Source organism: Archocentrus centrarchus, chromosome 12, assembly GCF_007364275.1.
Source record: "Archocentrus centrarchus isolate MPI-CPG fArcCen1 chromosome 12, fArcCen1, whole genome shotgun sequence".
NCBI lineage: Eukaryota > Metazoa > Chordata > Actinopteri > Cichliformes > Cichlidae > Archocentrus > Archocentrus centrarchus.
In genome coordinates this window covers 274,778-292,857 of record NC_044357.1, presented here as the reverse complement: position 1 = coordinate 292,857, position 18,080 = coordinate 274,778, and the positions used below count along the sequence as shown (strand labels likewise).

The window sequence follows — 18,080 nt, the reverse complement described above, 5'->3', positions numbered from 1 at the left end:
TGTAGTTGACACAAAATGTTGTGAAATGTCATTTTAATGAAGTTGATATATTTGTAGACTATTATATTTTATCCAAATGCAGTAAAATACTATTCAGCATTCTTTAATCTTTCGTAGAACAAATATAGTGTCATCTGTACAAACAAGTGCACACAGACATCAACTACAGCTGACCTGTACAGCATTTTACAGCAGTTAGGACTTTTTGGTATTCACCACACACGGATGCTCCATTATTATCTGGAAAGCAGTAAAAGCTGACAAGGACACCCAAACAGTGTGCAATGGTGAAAAAGTCAGAACAGATAATTTAGAAACTGATGGCAAAACTGCGAGAAACCATTAATATTGCTCTCACATCACAATGTTTAAGCAGCCTCATTAGCCAATCACAGTTGCAAAACCCAACAAAAAGAAAAATATTGGCAGTATGCTTGTCCAAAAGATCCAGTAAAACAGTATACTACACACAAAAGGGTTTTAGAGTATTCATATCAGATTATGAGACAGAAATGTTTAAAATATTTCAGGAAGATTAATCTAATCTTAGGCTTGTAAGACGATCTTAAAAGTTTTTGGCAGCAATTTTCACATGTCCGAGAGAGAAGCATTAAACACAATTTATCATTAAGGCAACAAAACCAAACAAACAAAAAAATACCCACACAAACAAAAAATCCATTGTGTACGAAGCTACTAAACCATCAATAAAAGAACTGTGCACATTTGAGGTGCACTACAGTTTGTAGCAGCAGCAGCACCATAATGCTATCAAGGATGTCCATTAACTATAGCAGACTAGCTACTAGTAATAATACAAGCTAATCGTAGAAGTTCATTAACTTCATTAAGATGTATGCTGTTGACATTTATGCTCTTTCAGTAAATAATACGTGCCATTTTCATTGTTTATACTCACATGGCACTGAAGACAGATGACCCACAAGAAAACCGTGCAAAGAAATGTACAAGCAAATGTTTCTTGGTGAACGGCCTTAAAGCAATGCTGTTTTTTTTTTCTTTCTATCATTTGACCCAGGAAATCTCGCATAATGTCAAAGTCTTAGGTTTCTCCACATGATGTGAACTGCATCCACTTTCCCAGTCTGTTCAATACAGTAAATCAGACTGAGAGGGTCAGGGTGTCACCACGTGACCATTTTTACCTACTAGATCAGGACCTTCTGTGGCAGTTAATAGATGCCTTTGTAGCAAACTGTTCTGGAACCTGCCAGATGGTAATGACCTACTGAGCAGCTCCACAGAGAACTTAATACCTTCCGGGACTTTTTTCAGGAACTCTGAACTGACAATAGTAGATACAGTTGGTATTTACAAATCAAAAATCACAACAGTTTTACTCTTTTTTTTTGTTTAATCTTTGAGGCTATCACTGAGAGCTTTTGCTCACACAACTAATGCTTGCGTTTTTTGTTTTGTTTTTGCAGTTACATACTCATGTGTTCAATCAAACAAAGTAAACTAATGGTTCCTCTTATGCCTGAAGAGTACTTATGCCAAATGGGAACTAAAACAAAAACCTTAAAACAGAGTTCTAAGACCTGCATTGTATTTGCTTATGAACATAAACATGGACACTTGGAAGAAAGAGTACTCTTGCATACTCAGTATAACACCTTTGTCCTGCAGTGCAGTGTTAGAGGCCTCCTCCTTCAGTAGTTTTTAGAACTACAATAAAGCAACTCTGGTTTGAAAAGCACTTTGATACATCATCTCTAATGCATTTATACAGCTGGACTATAAATGCACAACATACACACAAAGAAGAAAATCCTGTCATTTGAGAGAACATTCCCCCAAAAAACATGTAATGCGCACAATACTAGGAAGGTGGTTTCAATGATGTGGATGATCAATGTGTGTTTTATTTACTGTATCTTGTCTTATTACTTTGTAATTGATAATCTGAGCTCAAAAATGCAAGTTCCAGCCTATCATCTATGGGGGGAAACCAGCAGTGCCAACAGATTCCCATCTACTTTCTTTTCCATTTTTAGCCTGGTTTTAGAAAGCATATAAAATGTAGCTGATTTTCATTTTTTTCACTATTCAATCAGGACAACTCTAACAGAGTCTAATAGGTATTTGTCAGCATCTGTTTAATCCTCATTCAATCTGTTTTTTTGTTTTTAAGCTACACAAGCTGAACAGACTACAGTTATTGCACCATTAAAAGCAACCCAAGGTCCTGATAGAGCAGTGGACGAAGTGACAAAAGAACAGATATTCTGTGTATATATACAGGTTTTAGTCAAATGTTTCCCACTTCCTGCGGAGATCCTCCACCTTCTGTTCTTGGGACGAAGCTGGTGAGGCCATAGACAGCAAATCCCCAAAAGGATCCTGAGGCTTCTGGCTGTCTCGCTCAGCGTTAAGTGGCTTTGTCAGTACATTTATTGTTGTGGAGGGCACAGACGTGGAATCGACCAGGCTGGAAAAAGTTTGATTGCTGGCAGAAGAGTGGGGCAGAGAGGTGCCTGATGACAGGAAAGCTGACTGGAGCAGTCCATAGCTGGGGGGGAGAGTGGAACTGCCTGGTGAATGCTGTCTATAGAGCCCTGGTAGTGTAGAAAAGGACTGTGGCTGGGTTGGAGCAGGCAGATAAGGGCCTATTGGAGGGCTATAGACTGTATTAAAGGGATTTCCACTTACAGTTGGTGAGTAATGCATTTGAGGGGAAGGATGTTGTAAAGACTGGGTGAAAGGGTTCAGTGATATGTTTGGATGTAGTGGGAAAGAAGGCAAGCCCTGTGGGTGGGACCTAGCTTGTAGTGCTGGCTTGCAAGAGGATGAGATACCACTATCTGTCACATCAGTTGATGTAGTGGAGCAGGTCTGTGCTGAGTTCTTAAGGGGATCTAAAAGGCTTATGAGATCTATACTGTCCTTAGTACCCTTGGTGGGCTTCAGCAGATCTCCATCTGTGGACATGCTGAGGGCTTGCCTAAACTCTTGTCCCCCTGATGTAGTCCTTCCCTCACCAGTTCCTGCTAGTTTGGAGCGTGACTGGGCCACTGGAGGTGCTAAGACACAACCAAGTTCAGGTGTTTTCCTTCCATGGGGTCGAGGAATGGTGATGTTACCAGAGGTGGAAATGTCCAGAGGTTCAGGGCATGTGCTGGTGCTCTCATGGGCTGGGGAATGAATTCCTGTCTGCACAGGAAGTTGGACAGACAGAGGTCTATTACAGATAGGGGGAACAGCCAAAGGTGTTTTTTCCTGCCCTGCACTCCACAGCTTGTTGTAAGAGCTGGAGAACTTAAGCCCTGGAAGTGTTCGCGAACTGTCACCAACGCTTAGGTCCATCCGCTGCAAGCACAAGAGATCAGACTTTTAAAAAACCATCTGAGTGTTTTTTTTGTTTGTTTTTTTTATCCTCTGAGGACCAGAAAAACTGCTGAATTTACAGATGGTCTAGTATGCCTGATTTTAAATCTGGATAAAAATTATTTTAGTATACAATTAAGACAAACTATTAAGGCAGTGTTAACCAACCTTTGGCTGGTTAAAATCTCACCTGGTAGGTGAACTTGGGTTGCAGCTCATCAGAGTCTTTGGGAGTCCTCAGGTCCTCGAGACTCTTAGCCAAGGCAACTGGTTGACTGTCAGGTTCATCCAGGCAGCCAAAAATGTCACCCAGCAGGTTGAGATTGGAGAACTTCTCATTAACTGGGCTAGGAGGGGCAGTGTGACTTTCTGGCCCAAAACCAGGATCATGACTTTCTATTAACTCAACCTCTTTTAAGGAGCGGTATGGCTGTGGCCTGCAGGACAAGCATTAAATATATCATTATAAATGTTTCCTCATAACTGGAGATGTACAGTGTATCACAAAAGTGAGTACACCCCTCACATGTCTGCATATATTTAAGTATATCTTTTCATGGGACAACACTGACAAAATGACACTTTGACACAATGAAAAGTAGTCTGTGTGCAGTCTTCATGTAGCGCAACAATTAGTCTTTTAAGATCTTTGCCATGAGGTGCCATGTTGGAACTTTCAGTGACCAGTATGAGAGTGTGAGAGCTGTACTACAAAATTGAACTCCCTATGCACACCTGAGACATAGTAACACTAACGAGCCACATGACAGTTTGGAGGGGAAATGACAAGCAGTGCTAAATTTGGACATTTATGGGTGTAGTCTCTTAGGGGTGTGCTCACTTTTGTTGCTGCTGGTTTAGACATTAATGGCTGTATATTGAGTTATTTTGAGGGAAGAATAAATTTACACTGTTATATAAGCTGCACACAGACTACTTTTCATTGTGTCAAAGTGTCATTTTGTCAGTGTTGTCCCATGAAAAGATATACTTAAATATCTGCAGAAACGTGAGGGGTGTACTCACTTTTGTGATACACTGTATCTATTTTTGGAAAAAGAAAAAAAAAAGGATTCCACTTTAAAAAACTGGATGCAAAGAAGTCAGGACTTGGTGAATGTTAGAAAACATACACAATTCTTATTTCAATGTACATTCTTACTTGAGTTGGTTTAAATATTAAGGCTAGGCAACAAGACTATAGATAAAAAGACTAGCACCACTAAGGAGGTTGGCAGTTCAATCCTCAGCTCCTCCAGTCCACTTTTTTTTGTCTTCCTGCTCTTGGTGGAGACGGACGCATTTTTCTCTACTCCCCAACCTTCCCTATCTACCCCTGCATTTTGCTGCTTCGAGCATCCCTTTACAAATCCCCGAACTGGAATTTAAATTATGGATCTGGTCAGCTGGTCTCTCAACGCTAGTGATGACCAAATTCTCATCACGAGGAGATTCGGAGAAGGGGAACCCTCTTTCCTCTGGCCCGGCTACACACCTGGCTGGTTATGTTATGGATTCCCATGGGGATGGAAGATAATGTTAATGGCTGCACTGTGTGGACGTGGCATTTATACTGATACCAGGATTTTTCCCGAATATGACCTGGGGATACCTGGTTTCTGGGCAGCTGTTCAGGCCCTAGTAAGGCTGCCTATGAGGGATGCAGAAACAGTACGAACTCAATCAGACTCAGTAGAGCTGAATCGAAGTGGATTACATCTGGAGGAGTGTTGGAGTGTCTGTTCTGCATGGCGGAGTAGAACCAAATTCGGATGATTGGATTTCTGAGAGGTAACCAGAAACCTGTAAGGCCTGTCAGCAAATAGTTATGATGGCCTGAACCAAAACAATTGCAGTATTTGGAATTTGGCTCCCAGACGGCCTTGGATGGCTGTCTATCTAAAGTGTCTCCTGGAGATGTTATGTAAATAGATGCTCTTCACCCCCACCCCATGTTGTGACCTGTATGAACTGGTATCCTGGCAACCAAGGCTGACTATACCATCTTATCATGAACATTATCATGAACTGTTAGTCTGGAAGCTGTGTGGCCATCACGGTATCCTGCTCCTCTCCGCTGGCAGGCCCTCCCCTACCCACGAGCACTTATGGTCCCACCACCCATGATTGGATGGATCTTGTACTTTACTGTTTTCGTCAGTGTACAAGACGGCAAGAGGGTTGTTTCCTTGTACTTACAGGTCAGTAAACAGGTCCTGACTGCTGTTGGTGCCTATGCACCAAGCAGCACCCCAACTGGATATGGGGACTTCACCGCCCTATTTTGGGACTTCAGTCCCTCATAAAGGCGATGACAGTGAGACCTGGAGGGGTGTGGTTCAGAGGAACAGCCTGTCTGATCTAAACCCAATTTATTTTTGTTATTAGAGTTCTGAGCTTCTCATCTGTGAATCGCCACCTTATTGTAGTGGGTTGGTTTGTTTGTCCCAGTGATCCCAAGAGCTAAGTTGTCTGGGGGCTATGCCCACAGGTAGGGTCTCTCACGGCAAATTGGTCCTGGGTGAGGTGCCAGACAAAGAGCGATTCCAATGACTGCTAATGAAGTGTCACCAAGGTAACCGTTTACCCTGCCCTGTTTGCCTAACCAGTAAACATGTGTGTGTGGACTTGGAGAAGGCATTTGATCGCGTTTCCTGGGGTATTCTGTGGGGGGTGTTGCAGGAGTATGGGGCATCTGGCCCCTTCTTGCTGGCTATTCTGTCCCTGAGGTGGTCCGGGCATCTGACTAGGATGCCTCCTGGGTGCCTCTTGGGTGAGGTGTTCCAGGCATGTCCTAATGGGAGGAGGCCCAGGAGCAGTAAGAAAAGAAGGAAGGTGGCGTGATGGTTAGCACTGTTGCCTCACAGCTAGAAGGTCTGGGTTTGAATCCACCTTGGCCTGGGTCCTTCTATGTGGAGAGTGCATGTTCTCCCCGTGTTTGAATGGGTTTTCTCCAGGTACTCTGGTTTTATCCCACAGTCCAAAGTCATGCAGTTAGTGGGGTAAGGTTAACTGGTGATTTTAAATTGCCCATAGGTGTGAATGTGAGTGAACAGTTGTCTGTCTCTCTGTGTTGGCACTGTGACAGGCTGGTGACCTGCACAGGATGTACTCTGCCTCTTGCCTTATGACAGCTGGGATAGGCTCCAGTCCCCCTGAAACCCTGCACAGGATTAGCGGAAGAGGATGGATGGTAATTTTATTGGTTTCGCTGAGCAATGATCTCCAGCTTGCATTGGGTGTGTGAAGTGGTTGAGATAGGCACCTCCAAGTCTGAGACCAAAAAATGTCGAGTGCCCACTTTCTGTGGAGCAGAATGAGTTGCTGCCTCAAGTGGAAGAACTCATGTATCTCAGGGTCTCACTCGTGGGTGAAAGTAGAAAGAAAGCGAGACCGGCAGAATGAAATTGAATGAAACTGCAGATACAAGCAGGAGACATTAGGGATTGTCCAAACGCAGCCATCATAGAATGGTCCAAAAAGAAAGCATGCAGTTAGCGGCAGCTGTCTGGGCAAAAATGCTTTGTTGATGCCAGAGGTCAGAGTAAAATTGCCAGACTGCTTCAAGCTGTTTTAAGAAAGGCAACTGTAACTCAAATGACTGCTTATTATAACCAAGACATGCAGCAGAGCACCTCACGTGAATCAATATGAGGTACCTTGAAACAGATGTGCTACAGCAGCAGAAAGCCACTGTTAGCAAAAAACAGGAAACTGAGGCTACAATTTGCACAGTTAAGGCTACAATTTGCACAGTTAAGGCAAAGGGGGGTCCAACCTGATACTAGCAAGGTGTGGCTAACAAAGTGGCTGTTGAGAGTATACTTTTTAGACTTTGGTAACAAAGCTTTGCGTTAACCAGGATGACACTTTGGTAAAACATCTTTGTATTAACTATGGTCCCATTTAGAGTTAGACAGAAAATAAAGGAAGGCAGAATTTGGGGAATTTGGGGCTACCTTGTGATTGACAAGTTGATATCGTCAGTGTGTGACCTTGCTAGCTAGACAAATGCATAAATGCAATGCATTAGCCTTTACCTTTAACTTCATTTTCAATCTCCAATCAGCATTATTGGCAGGCACAGAACAAAATGGCTCTAACAGACCTAAGACTAAACAAACAAAATATGTGAAGTTGATTAATATACAAGGTTAATTAATAGACAAGATTGTTGTTGTTCCACTTCTCACAGATATGAGACACCATACCACATCAGCAACACCAATGTTTTTTCTCCATTTGTTTTTCTTTTCTAATCAAAATATAATTTCCACTATGCACAGACATGAATAAAATTCCTGAGAGAGAGAAGAAATAAAGGCCTGTTAATGAAGCAAACAGTGCAAAGACAATTAGAGAGATGCATACAGAGGAGACCACTCAAAAGGGACGGAGAAGAAAAAGCTGTCAGGAAACCCAGAGATGGACTCATTGTCGTATTGGAGCTCATCTCCAGATGAATCCTCAGACAGAAAGACTGTGTAGTGACGAGTAGGATGGACAGAGCTACGGCGATGAGAAGAAAGACAACACAAAATTCAGTTTGTTGCACATATTTCAATTACTGCATGAAAGAGACAGAGGGAAAGAGGCAAATTAAGAATAGGAAACAGGAAATTAGCAGACTAGTAATGTTAAAAGCACCATGATTTACATTATTATAGTTAAAGCTTGTTAGGATTTGTATGTTATTTATATTAGTCAACTCAATGATTTGAATGAGCCAAAAGGAAGCTAGGCAGTTTGCCGAAAAAGAATATGGCATAAATAAAGCAATAAGAAAAAAAAATTGTGTCACTGCTTCAACTAGTCCTTTTTAATTTTACTTATTTCCTAAGTTCCAAATTCTGTTCTAATGATAAATGGACACATTAAACATGGCCAACCTTTCAAACATAAGATCAAAATATGTACAAGTAATCATTGTGAGCCAAATGCTCAGGCTTCAGACTCAGTTTTTTTTTTTAACTATTCTTTGACCTTTATGTTCAAGAGAGGGGATATCTTTATATGGGCATCACAGAAGTCCCATCCACCTGATGTTCAAAACATCTGTTTAAAAGGGGCTGTGAATTAGAAGAAAGTTGGCTTCTGTTTGTTTCAGACAGGTGAATGGTGCAACCCTTCAGGATGAACTCAGGGGCTGCGCCAGGACCCATTACAAAATTTTGTATTATCTCTGAAGCGTGAATGATGCAACATAGTCCCAAGAACAGGTCCACTTGAAATAAAACTTGATATGATTGATTAGACTTGAAATATATGTTTTTCACGAGGCAGTTGAAGGTAATCTGATTTTGACTATTCCACTACAACAGTACAGAACAGCTATTTCAATGTCTTCACCATCTGTGTGTTTAACACCATCCTTCCTGACAGACTGGTGACCAAACTGTAAGACCTGGGAACATCACACTCCACCTGTCTTTGGATCAAGGACTTCCTGACAGACCATTCCCAGGGGGTGAGAGTAGGCCTCACCTCTCTTTAGCCATCAGCCTCAGTACCAGCTCTCCACAGGGCTGTGTACTGAGTCTACTTCACCCTCTACACACAGGACTGCGCCCCAACACCCCGCTGCAGATGCATCATACAATTTGTGGATGACACCACCATGGTAGGGCTAATCTCAGGGGGAGGGGGGATAAGTTGGCGTACCGGGATGAGGTGCAGCGGCTCTTAGGGTGGTGCAACGACAACAACCTGATCCTGAACATCACTAAGACAAAGGAGATGATAGTAGACTTTAGGAGGAGACTAAATATCCAACGTCGGTTCATTGGTGGCAATGGACTGGAGCTGGGCTCAGATTTTCAGTTCCTGGGAGTGCACCCGGTGTACAACCTGCCCCCAGATTCTATTCTATTCTATTCAATCTGAAGTATTAACACCACCAACATTGTCAAAAAGGCCCAGGAGAGACTGCAATTCCTGAGGGTTCTTAGGAACAATCACATGACCCAAAATCTGCTGGTATCCTTTGTGTAAGAGTAAGGCCAAAACAAAAACTGAACTGAACTCTGTGCTTTTAGATTGAAAGTTATGTGGTGTGGTGGTGGTGTGTGCCTTGGGGTTGGGTTTCTTTTTCTTTTATTATGTATTATGTTTTAGTCATTATTTTACTGTTTATACTTTTTTACTATTTATTGTTGAGGCACCTGTAAGGACTGCACTTTAAATTTCATTGTGTAACTTGTGTGCACGTTGATAAAGATTCTATTCTATTCAAAGAAAACAAGACTTTTAAAATGAACTGTTTACTGATGTTGTAGAGATCAAACTAGCAATCAGTTAATCAAGAAAACATCAGATCACTCAATAATGAAAATAATCAAAGTGTGCCACAACTATCAGAAATTGCAATAAACTCTATTGAAAGTGAGGATATTTAAGATCAGAAAGCCGAAGAAAAGTTAAGCCTCTGATGCAATTATAAGTGGCCACTCTCAGAGAAGTCAATATGTGGAGACCCATTTTAATATCAAGTGTAAACTGTGTAGATTGAGCTGTCCAGGATTGTATAGATATAAACAAATAATTCTTTATGCTATAAATCATCTGGGGCACAGTTCATCCACTGCCTTTTCCAATATATAAATATTATTATTATTATTATTTATTGCCTGAACAAACTCATAAACAGTGGGATTTGCGGTTTATAAATCAAGTATGCTTACTGGTCAATACTGCTTTCCAGACTCACATTACTGCTTGGTCTCTTCAAAAGCACTGGTGGCCAAGCCTGTGGAAGTGAAGAAATAAGAGAAAGTAAAAGTTTAATGTCAGGTGTGTGACTACTTTACCAGTGTCTTAAGATATTAAATGAATTTGTAATTAAAACTCACAGTTGGTAATATGAAGCAGTTCAACTGGCACGGTATAAAGCAGAACAGCAGATGGGCAAATGACAGAGTTGTAATCAACAAAATTCAGCCAACCTTATATTCATGAACTGCTTGATCTAATTAAATGAGATGCATAATCTTAAGCAATGAGATTGAAATATTTGATAGCTCAAGTTAATATGATGAATTCCTATATGAAATGTGCAAAACCGAGAACTTGTGACTGCTGAATGTGATGTGAAACAGTCAGTTTGAGACAACTCCTTGCACTACGCAAAATAAAGCGCATCGCTTCTCACAAATGAGCTGTCATCTGGGGCTGTTGTTTTTGCGTTCCTCAAGCTTGGGTGCAATATCTTAGCTTTTTCTAGGATGAAACTCTTCCAGACAGAGACCTCTGATGTTGTGCCTGGAATCTATTAGAACCACTCTTCCAGTTTGGGGGCTACACCTCCTAACGCTCCTATTACCAGTTTGGACTTTACCTTCCACATCTGCTCCAGTTGTTCCTTAAGATGCTGGTACTTCTCCATTTTTTTGTGCTCCCCCTTTCTGATGTTACTGTCTGTTGGGGTTGCCACATCTATCACAACTGCAATCTTCTGCTCCCTATAAACCATCACTATGTTTGGTTGGTTGCTCCGTGTATCCTCTGTGAAAACTTTGACACTCACTAATCCTTGGTCTTCCTCCTTCTATTGCAGACAGAACTCAGGGTGCTGGAATTTGGTTGGAGACCTCTGTGCATTGTGATTATTTGATAACCGATAGGGCATATTGATAGTTTGGCTCTTATTATGAGTTAACGTCTCAGCACTTGTCTTCTAGAGATATTCGACTATGGCTGTCCTTTGTGATAAACCATGTGATACCCATGATAAAGATTTATCATGGTTCAGTAGCTGGTATTTTGAATTTCTGGTGTTATATCCAATGCCCTCTAAGCTGCAGTCATGTACATGTATGGACTCATGCCTATTTCACTTGGTTGCTATGATGCCTGAGAGGAGCTTGTATGTTGTGTAGGAGCATGTAATTGGCCAGTAGTTCAATACTGTTGTACCCTTGTGGGGATCCTTTATGATCAGGATCGTTAAACCAGTGTTAGCATGTCTGTATGAGTACCTGCTGCCCATTTATTTGTGCTGCCAGGTGTTCATGAAGTGCTGTTAGCTTCTTTAGCCAGTAGGTCAGGTGCTGGTGCTGTCCAGCTGTTCATTCCGCAGACTCGTTACTTAGATGTCTACCTGTGTGACGCTGACTGGTTCTTTTTCTAGGAGGTTGCTGTTGTCTCCTCTTAGGTCCAACAGCCCTTTGGTATTGGTATTATGTGACACTCTTTCTTTCCAGATGTTCTTCCAAATTATTCAGTATCAGCTCTCAGTGGATCTGCCCTTGTTCTATTTTCCCTTGGAGCTGAGAGTACATCCTGGATGAGTCTTTAAAAACAGGCTATTTATTGTCTTGGGCTCTGTTGCTCTTTTTTTCTTTATAAATACTCTTTACATTGGCTTCCAGTGGATTTCAGATTTTGTTTTACAATTCTCATACTTACAGATCTGTTAATGGACTTTGTCCATTTGTCCACACTGATGCTCGTAGTCTTCATTCGCAAGCTCAGAATATATTAACTGTTCCTTGTATGACATTAAAGACTAGGGGGGACAGAGCCTTTCCATCTGTGGCACCAAGACTCTGGCACAGTCTGCCACTTCAGCTACATTTAGCTGACTTTGTGGAGTGCTTCAAAAAGCAGTTGTAAACTTTCCTTTTAACCAGTTCTTCTGTTAAAATTCTTTTAATATTACAGTTTTTATCATTATCTGCTTTTTGTTTTGGGGTGGGGGTGGGGTTGCTATCAACTGTACTTTTTCCTACTTTTAACTTATTTTGTTGACATACTGTCTTTTTTTTTTTTTTTTTTTTTACAATTTTTGCAAACATGTTTTTTTTCTGCAGTACAGTTGGACATTTTTACATTATGACTGCATTCCTTATTTCTGCCTACCTGTCCCAAGTGCACAGTAACTGGCCAACCGTCATCGCAGGTTCGCAGTGACCTTTCCCTTCTTGCTGCACTAGTGGAAGAGGCAAATCCTGCTGTGCTGTCATCATCAATGACTGCTGAACCCCCAGCGGAGATTCCATTTTCTGCTTGTTCCTGCAGTTTTTTTTTTTTTTTTTGGGGGGGGGGGGGGGGGGGGGGGGGTGACATTGGTCAAAGGAGTGATGGCAGAGCAGGAAAAGAGGCTACACTCTGTGGCTGGGATGACCATGGGGTAAATTAAAGATTAGTATAGTCATGATGAAAACTCTCAAATGTTTCACCAAAAAACAAAAACAAAAAAACAAAGCAAAAATAAATCCATACCTTTTGTTTCAACCGGCTCTTGACTTCTCTGATCCTCATTTTTGCATGATCCTTGGCCTGTTGAACAAACAAACTTAAGCACACAGACTATTGCCATTCTGTATGTATTTGCATCTCATGAACATTCTTACATTTCAAGGAAAGGGTAGGGACTCCTCTCTATAGTGAAACTATGTAAATAAGGATAAAGGTGCAGAGTACCACCCACATGGACACTCCATTCTCAGAGATCCTTCATATTTTCAGGAGAGATCTGCTAATTTAAGCCTTGTCACATGATAGCTGTGTCAGATACAAGATGTACTTCACTGTTGATGACATGAGTGGTCACCATATTGGCTCACACTGTAGAGCACTGCACTGATGTTAACTGGTGTATTTGTCTGACAACAGCTGAAGAAGTAAAACTAAGTCACTACAGTGCTTACAAATTTATAAACGGTCTTCATGGCTGGGTTTGCTTTGGTCTTCACTGTGTTGAAGATAGCACCACCACCTTTCTGCAAAAAATAAACACAAAAAAATAATAATACATTTTATTTATAGGCACTTAAATAAATACAGTGGTTTGCAAAAGTATTCATACCCCTTTAACTTTTCCATATTTTGCCACATTACCACCACAAACAAATATATTTCACTGGAATTTAATGTGAAAGACCAACACAAACTGGCATACAATTGTATAATTTTCTTTCCACTTCACATGATTCAAAACTTTTACAAATAAAAAACTGAAAAGGGCAGCGTACAAAAGTATTCAGCTCCCCTGAGTCAATACTTTGTGGAACTACCTTTTGCTGCAATTACAGCTGCAAGTCTTTTAGGGTATGTTTCCACCAGCTTTGCACATCTAGTGACTAAAACTTTTGCCCATTCTTCTTTGTAAAACAGCTCAAGCTCAGTCAGATTACATGGAGAGCGTTTGTGAACAGCAGTTTTCAGATCTTGCCACAAATTCTCGATTGGGTTTAGGTCTGGACCTTGACTGGGCCATTCTAACACATGAATATGTTTGGTTTTAAACCATTCCATTGTAGCCCTGGCTTTTTCTTTAGGGTCGTTGTCCTGCTGGAAGGTGAACCTCCGCCCCAGTCTCAAGTCTTCTGCAGACTCCAACAGGTTTTCTTTCAAAATTGCCCTGTATTTGGCTCCATCCATCTTCTTTGGTCTTATCTGACCAAAGCACCTTGTTCCACATGTTTGCTGTGTCCCCAACATGGCTTCTGGCAAACTGCAAATGGGACTTTTTATGGTTTTCTTTTAACAATGGCTTTCTTCTTGCCACTCTTCCATAAAGACCACATTTTTGCAGTGCATGACTAATAGTTATCCTGTGGACAGATTCCCCCACCTGAGCTGTGGATCTCTGCATTTGGTCCAGAGTCACCATGGGCCTCTTGGCTGCATCTCTGATCAGTGCTCTCCTTGTTCGGCCTGTAAGTTTAGGTGGATGGCCTTGTCTTGGTAGGTTTACAGTTGTGCCATACTCTTTCCATTTCCAGATAATGGATTGAACAGTGCTCCGTGAGATGTTCAAAGCTTGGGAAATCTTTTTATAGCCAAAGCCTGCTTTAAACTTCTCCACAACCTTATTCCTGACCTGTCTGGTGTGTTCTTTGGACTTCATGATGCTGTTTACTCCCCAATATTCTCTTAAACAACCTCTAAGGCAGTCACGAAGCAGCTGTATTCGTACTGAGATTAGATTACACACAGGTGGACTCTTTTTAGTCATCAGCAGTTATCAGGCAACTTCTGAACGCAATTGGTTGCACTCAGAGAAAAGGGGGGGGGGTGGATACTTTTGCACACCGCACTTTTCACTTTATTTGTAAAAAATGTTTTGAATCATGTATAATTTTCTTTCCACTTCACAATTGCATATCAGTTTGTGTTGGTCTTTCACAATAAATTCCAGTGAAATATTTTATGTTTGTGGTGGTAATGTGACAAAATATGGAAAAGTCCAAGGAGTATGAATACTTTTGCAAGCCACTGTAAATGGTAAACAGTAAATGGACTGCTTTTCTGCTTGAGTACTCAAAGCACTTTACACAACATGCTCATTCACCCATTCACACAAGCACTTTTTTCTATACCTAAGTGCTTTCTAGCTAAGATTCATGCACACATTCACACTCCAATGAGTACATTGGAGGGCAACTTGGGGTTCAGTATCTTGCCCAAGAATACTTTGGTATGCAGACTGGAGCAGCCAAGGATCAAATCACCATCCTTCTGATTAGTAGATGATCTGCTCTACCATCCATCTTCTTCCGCTTATCCGTGGCCGGGTTGTGGGGGCAGCAGTCTAAGCCCAAACCTCCCTCTCCCCAGCACCACCTCCAGCTCATCCAGGGGGACCCCAAAGCATTCCCAGCCCAGCTGAGGGATAAAATCTCTCTAGTGTTGCCTGGGCCTGCCTTGAGGCAGTGTCCACATTACTGCAGACACAGCACCAATCCGTCTACCAATCTCCTTCTCTCATCACTCATGAACAAGACCCCGAGATACTTAAACTCCTCCACTTGGGGCAGCAACTCTCCTCTGAGCCAGAGTGGGCACTCCACCCTTTTCCGGATGTAGACTTAGAGGTGCTAATTCTCACGCCAGCCACTTCACACTCGACTGCAAACCGTTCCACTGCGAGCTGGAGGCCACCGGCTGATGAAGTCAACAGGACCGCATCATCCACAAAAGGTAGAGATGAGATTCTGAGGTCACCCAAGTGGAAGTCTTCCACCACTTGGCTATAAAAATTATGAACACAAACAGTGACAAAGGGCAGCCCTGCCAAAGTCCAACACCCACAAAAAACAAGTCCGACTTACTGCCGGCAATATGGACCAGGGTCTCGCTGTAGTTTTAAAGGGACTGAATGGCCCGCAGCAACGGGCCAGACACCCCTCACTCCTGCAGCATCCCGCACAGGATACCCCGAGATGGTCGAATGCCTTCGCCAAGTCCACAAAACACATGTAGACTGGATGGGCAAACTCCCTTGCACACTTGAATATCTTCGAGAGGATAAGAAGTTGGTCCAGCGTTCAGCAACCAGGACGAAAACTGCATTGTTCCTCTTGAATCCAAGGTTCGACTAATACTACTTTCCAGCACCCTAACATAGACCTTACCAGGGAGGCTGAGGAGCGTGCTCTGCCGATAGTTGGAGCATACCCTCCGGTCCCCCTTCTTAAAGATAGGGACCCTCACCCCAATATCTCAATCCAGTGGCACCGCCCCAGATCTCCACGTGATGTTGCATAGGAGTGCCAACCAAGACAGCCCTACAACATCCAGAGTCTTCAGGAACTCAGGGCAAATCTCGTCCACCTCAGGGGCCCTGCCACCAGTTGTTTAACCACTTAAGTGATCTCACCCACAGTGATGGGTGAGTCGTTCCCCTCGTTCCCTGCCTCTGCTTCCACTGCAGAAGGCATCAGTGGCATTAAGGAGGTCCTTTAAGTACTCCTTTCACCGGCCAACTATAGCATCAGTTGAAGTAAGCAGCGCCCCACCTGCACTATAAACTGTGTGAGTAGAGCACTGCTTTCCTCTCCTTTTTCAAGCTCCAGAGACCTCTCCTGAGTCACCTGATGGTTTGCCAGAATTGCTTGGAGACTGTCCGAAAGTCTTTTTCCACAGCCTCACCGAACTACTTCCATACCCGAGTTTCTGTTTCAGCCAACGCCCGATCCATGTTCCACAAGGCCTGCTGGCACCAGTCAGCTGTTTCTAGAGTCCAACAGGCCAACCAAGCCCAATAGGACTCCTTCTTCAGCTTGATGGCTCCCTACACCACCATCTAGTTTGGGGAGGACCACGACAACAGGCACAACCACCTTGCAGCTGCAGCTCTGAGCAGCAGCCTCAACAATGGAGGTGCGGAACACGGTCCATTCAGGCTAAATGTCCTCAACCTAACTTGGAATGCTACTGAAGTTCTGCCGGAGGTGGGAGTTGAAGATCTCACAGACTGGGGCCTCTGCCAGGTGTTCCCAATGCACCCTCACAATACATTTAAGTCCACCAGGTCTGTCCAGCATCCTCCCCTGCCACCTGATCCAACTCACCACCAGGTGGGGATCAGTTGACAGCTCAGCTCCTCTCTTCACCTGAGTGTCCAGAACATACAGGCGCAGACCTGATGATACAATTACAAAATCAATCATCAACCTGCAACCGAGGGTGTCCTGGTGCCGCATGCACTTATGGACATCCTTATGTTTGAATATGGTGTTGGTTATGGACAAACTGTGGTTTGCACAGAAGTCCAATGACAAAAACACCACCCAGGTTCAGATCAGGCAGGCCGTTCCTCCCAATCATGCCCCTCCAAGTCTGTCATTGCCTATGTGAGCATTGAAGTCTCCCAGTAAGATGATGGAGTCACCAGATAGAGCACCCTCGAGCACCCCATCCCAGCAACGCCAAAAAGGGTGGGTACTCTGAACTGTCAGTTGGCACATAAGCACGCAAATAACAGTCAGGCCCCATTCCCCTGGCCAGAAGGCGCAGGGAAACAATCCTCCTGTCCACTTGTGAAAACAACGACATACAGGCAGTAAGCCAAGTGGTACGAGAATACCCACCCTTGCTTGTGGCCTCTCTCTGAGAACAACTCTAGACTGGTTCCAGAGTCCCACCTGTGCGTAAAGGTGAGCCGGACTATATTTAGCTGGTATCTCTCAACCTCACCCACTAGCTCAGGCTCCTTCCCCACCAGAGAGGTGTCGTTCCATGCCCTGATAGCCAGTCTTGATAGCCAGGGATCTGTCCATCAAGGTCTCCACCCTTGGCCACTGCCAGACACACATTGCACCCGACCCCTACGATGCATCCTGTGGGTGAGGGGCCTACAGGAGGGCAGGCCCATGTCACATCAGGCACCACAGACTAATGCCCAGCCATCAAACGCTCTCCCTTGAGTTCCCTCCCCAGGCCTGGCTCCAGGGTGGTGCTCTGGTAACCCTATCCCAGGCAGGGTAAACAGTTCCCTTGATGTATTTTCCATAGGAGTCTGGCCCCTCATCATGGCCAATTTGCCATGGGAGACCCTAGGAGGGGGCATAGCCTCTGGACAACATAGCTCCTAGGATCACTGGGACACACAAACACACAAATAAGTAGGGATGCGCTGATCTGATATTCAGTATCGGTCCAATCCTGACCTAAATTACTGGATCGGATATTGGGAAGGAATAAAAAAAAAAAAATGCAATCTGATCCATTAAATAGAGTTTCGCCCACATTAGCTGCATTACAGTTCTCTGTTGTTGTCGTCTTCTTCTGGTGGGTTTGCGGATCATCGCTGACATGTTTTTTCACACCTCTACTGCTCTCTACCGTGTTTGTGTGTTGTGCTCGCTGTGCTGAGAATTTCAGCTATTTTTTTTCTCTACTTCAGCTCCCAGAATGGATCACTATAAGGACAGTTTGCTAGCAAGTGCCGCTATTAGCACTAGCAATTGTTTGGTACCGGAAGAACCCCTTCCCAGCAGAAATATTTT

General features: G+C 43.2%; 1 protein-coding gene across 2 annotated transcripts in view; it reads right to left on the bottom strand.

Moving 5' to 3' along the window:
- dennd1a (DENN/MADD domain containing 1A) overlaps nucleotides 1–18,080 on the bottom strand; it is a 55,974-nt gene continuing 37,894 nt past the window's right edge. Inside the window, exons 17-23 of one of the 2 annotated variants that reach the window (XM_030742309.1) lie at nucleotides 12,996–13,067; nucleotides 12,568–12,624; nucleotides 12,205–12,357; nucleotides 10,029–10,093; nucleotides 7,720–7,857; nucleotides 3,539–3,785; nucleotides 1–3,330 (exon numbers count right to left, since the gene is read on the bottom strand). In XM_030742309.1, coding sequence (XP_030598169.1) covers nucleotides 2,269–3,330; nucleotides 3,539–3,785; nucleotides 7,720–7,857; nucleotides 10,029–10,093; nucleotides 12,205–12,357; nucleotides 12,568–12,624; nucleotides 12,996–13,067 — 1,794 coding nt within the window. In that variant the 3' untranslated portion in view covers nucleotides 1–2,268. The remainder of the gene's footprint in view (nucleotides 3,331–3,538; nucleotides 3,786–7,719; nucleotides 7,858–10,028; nucleotides 10,094–12,204; nucleotides 12,358–12,567; nucleotides 12,625–12,995; nucleotides 13,068–18,080) is intronic. The other variant, XM_030742310.1, reaches the window with a different exon arrangement.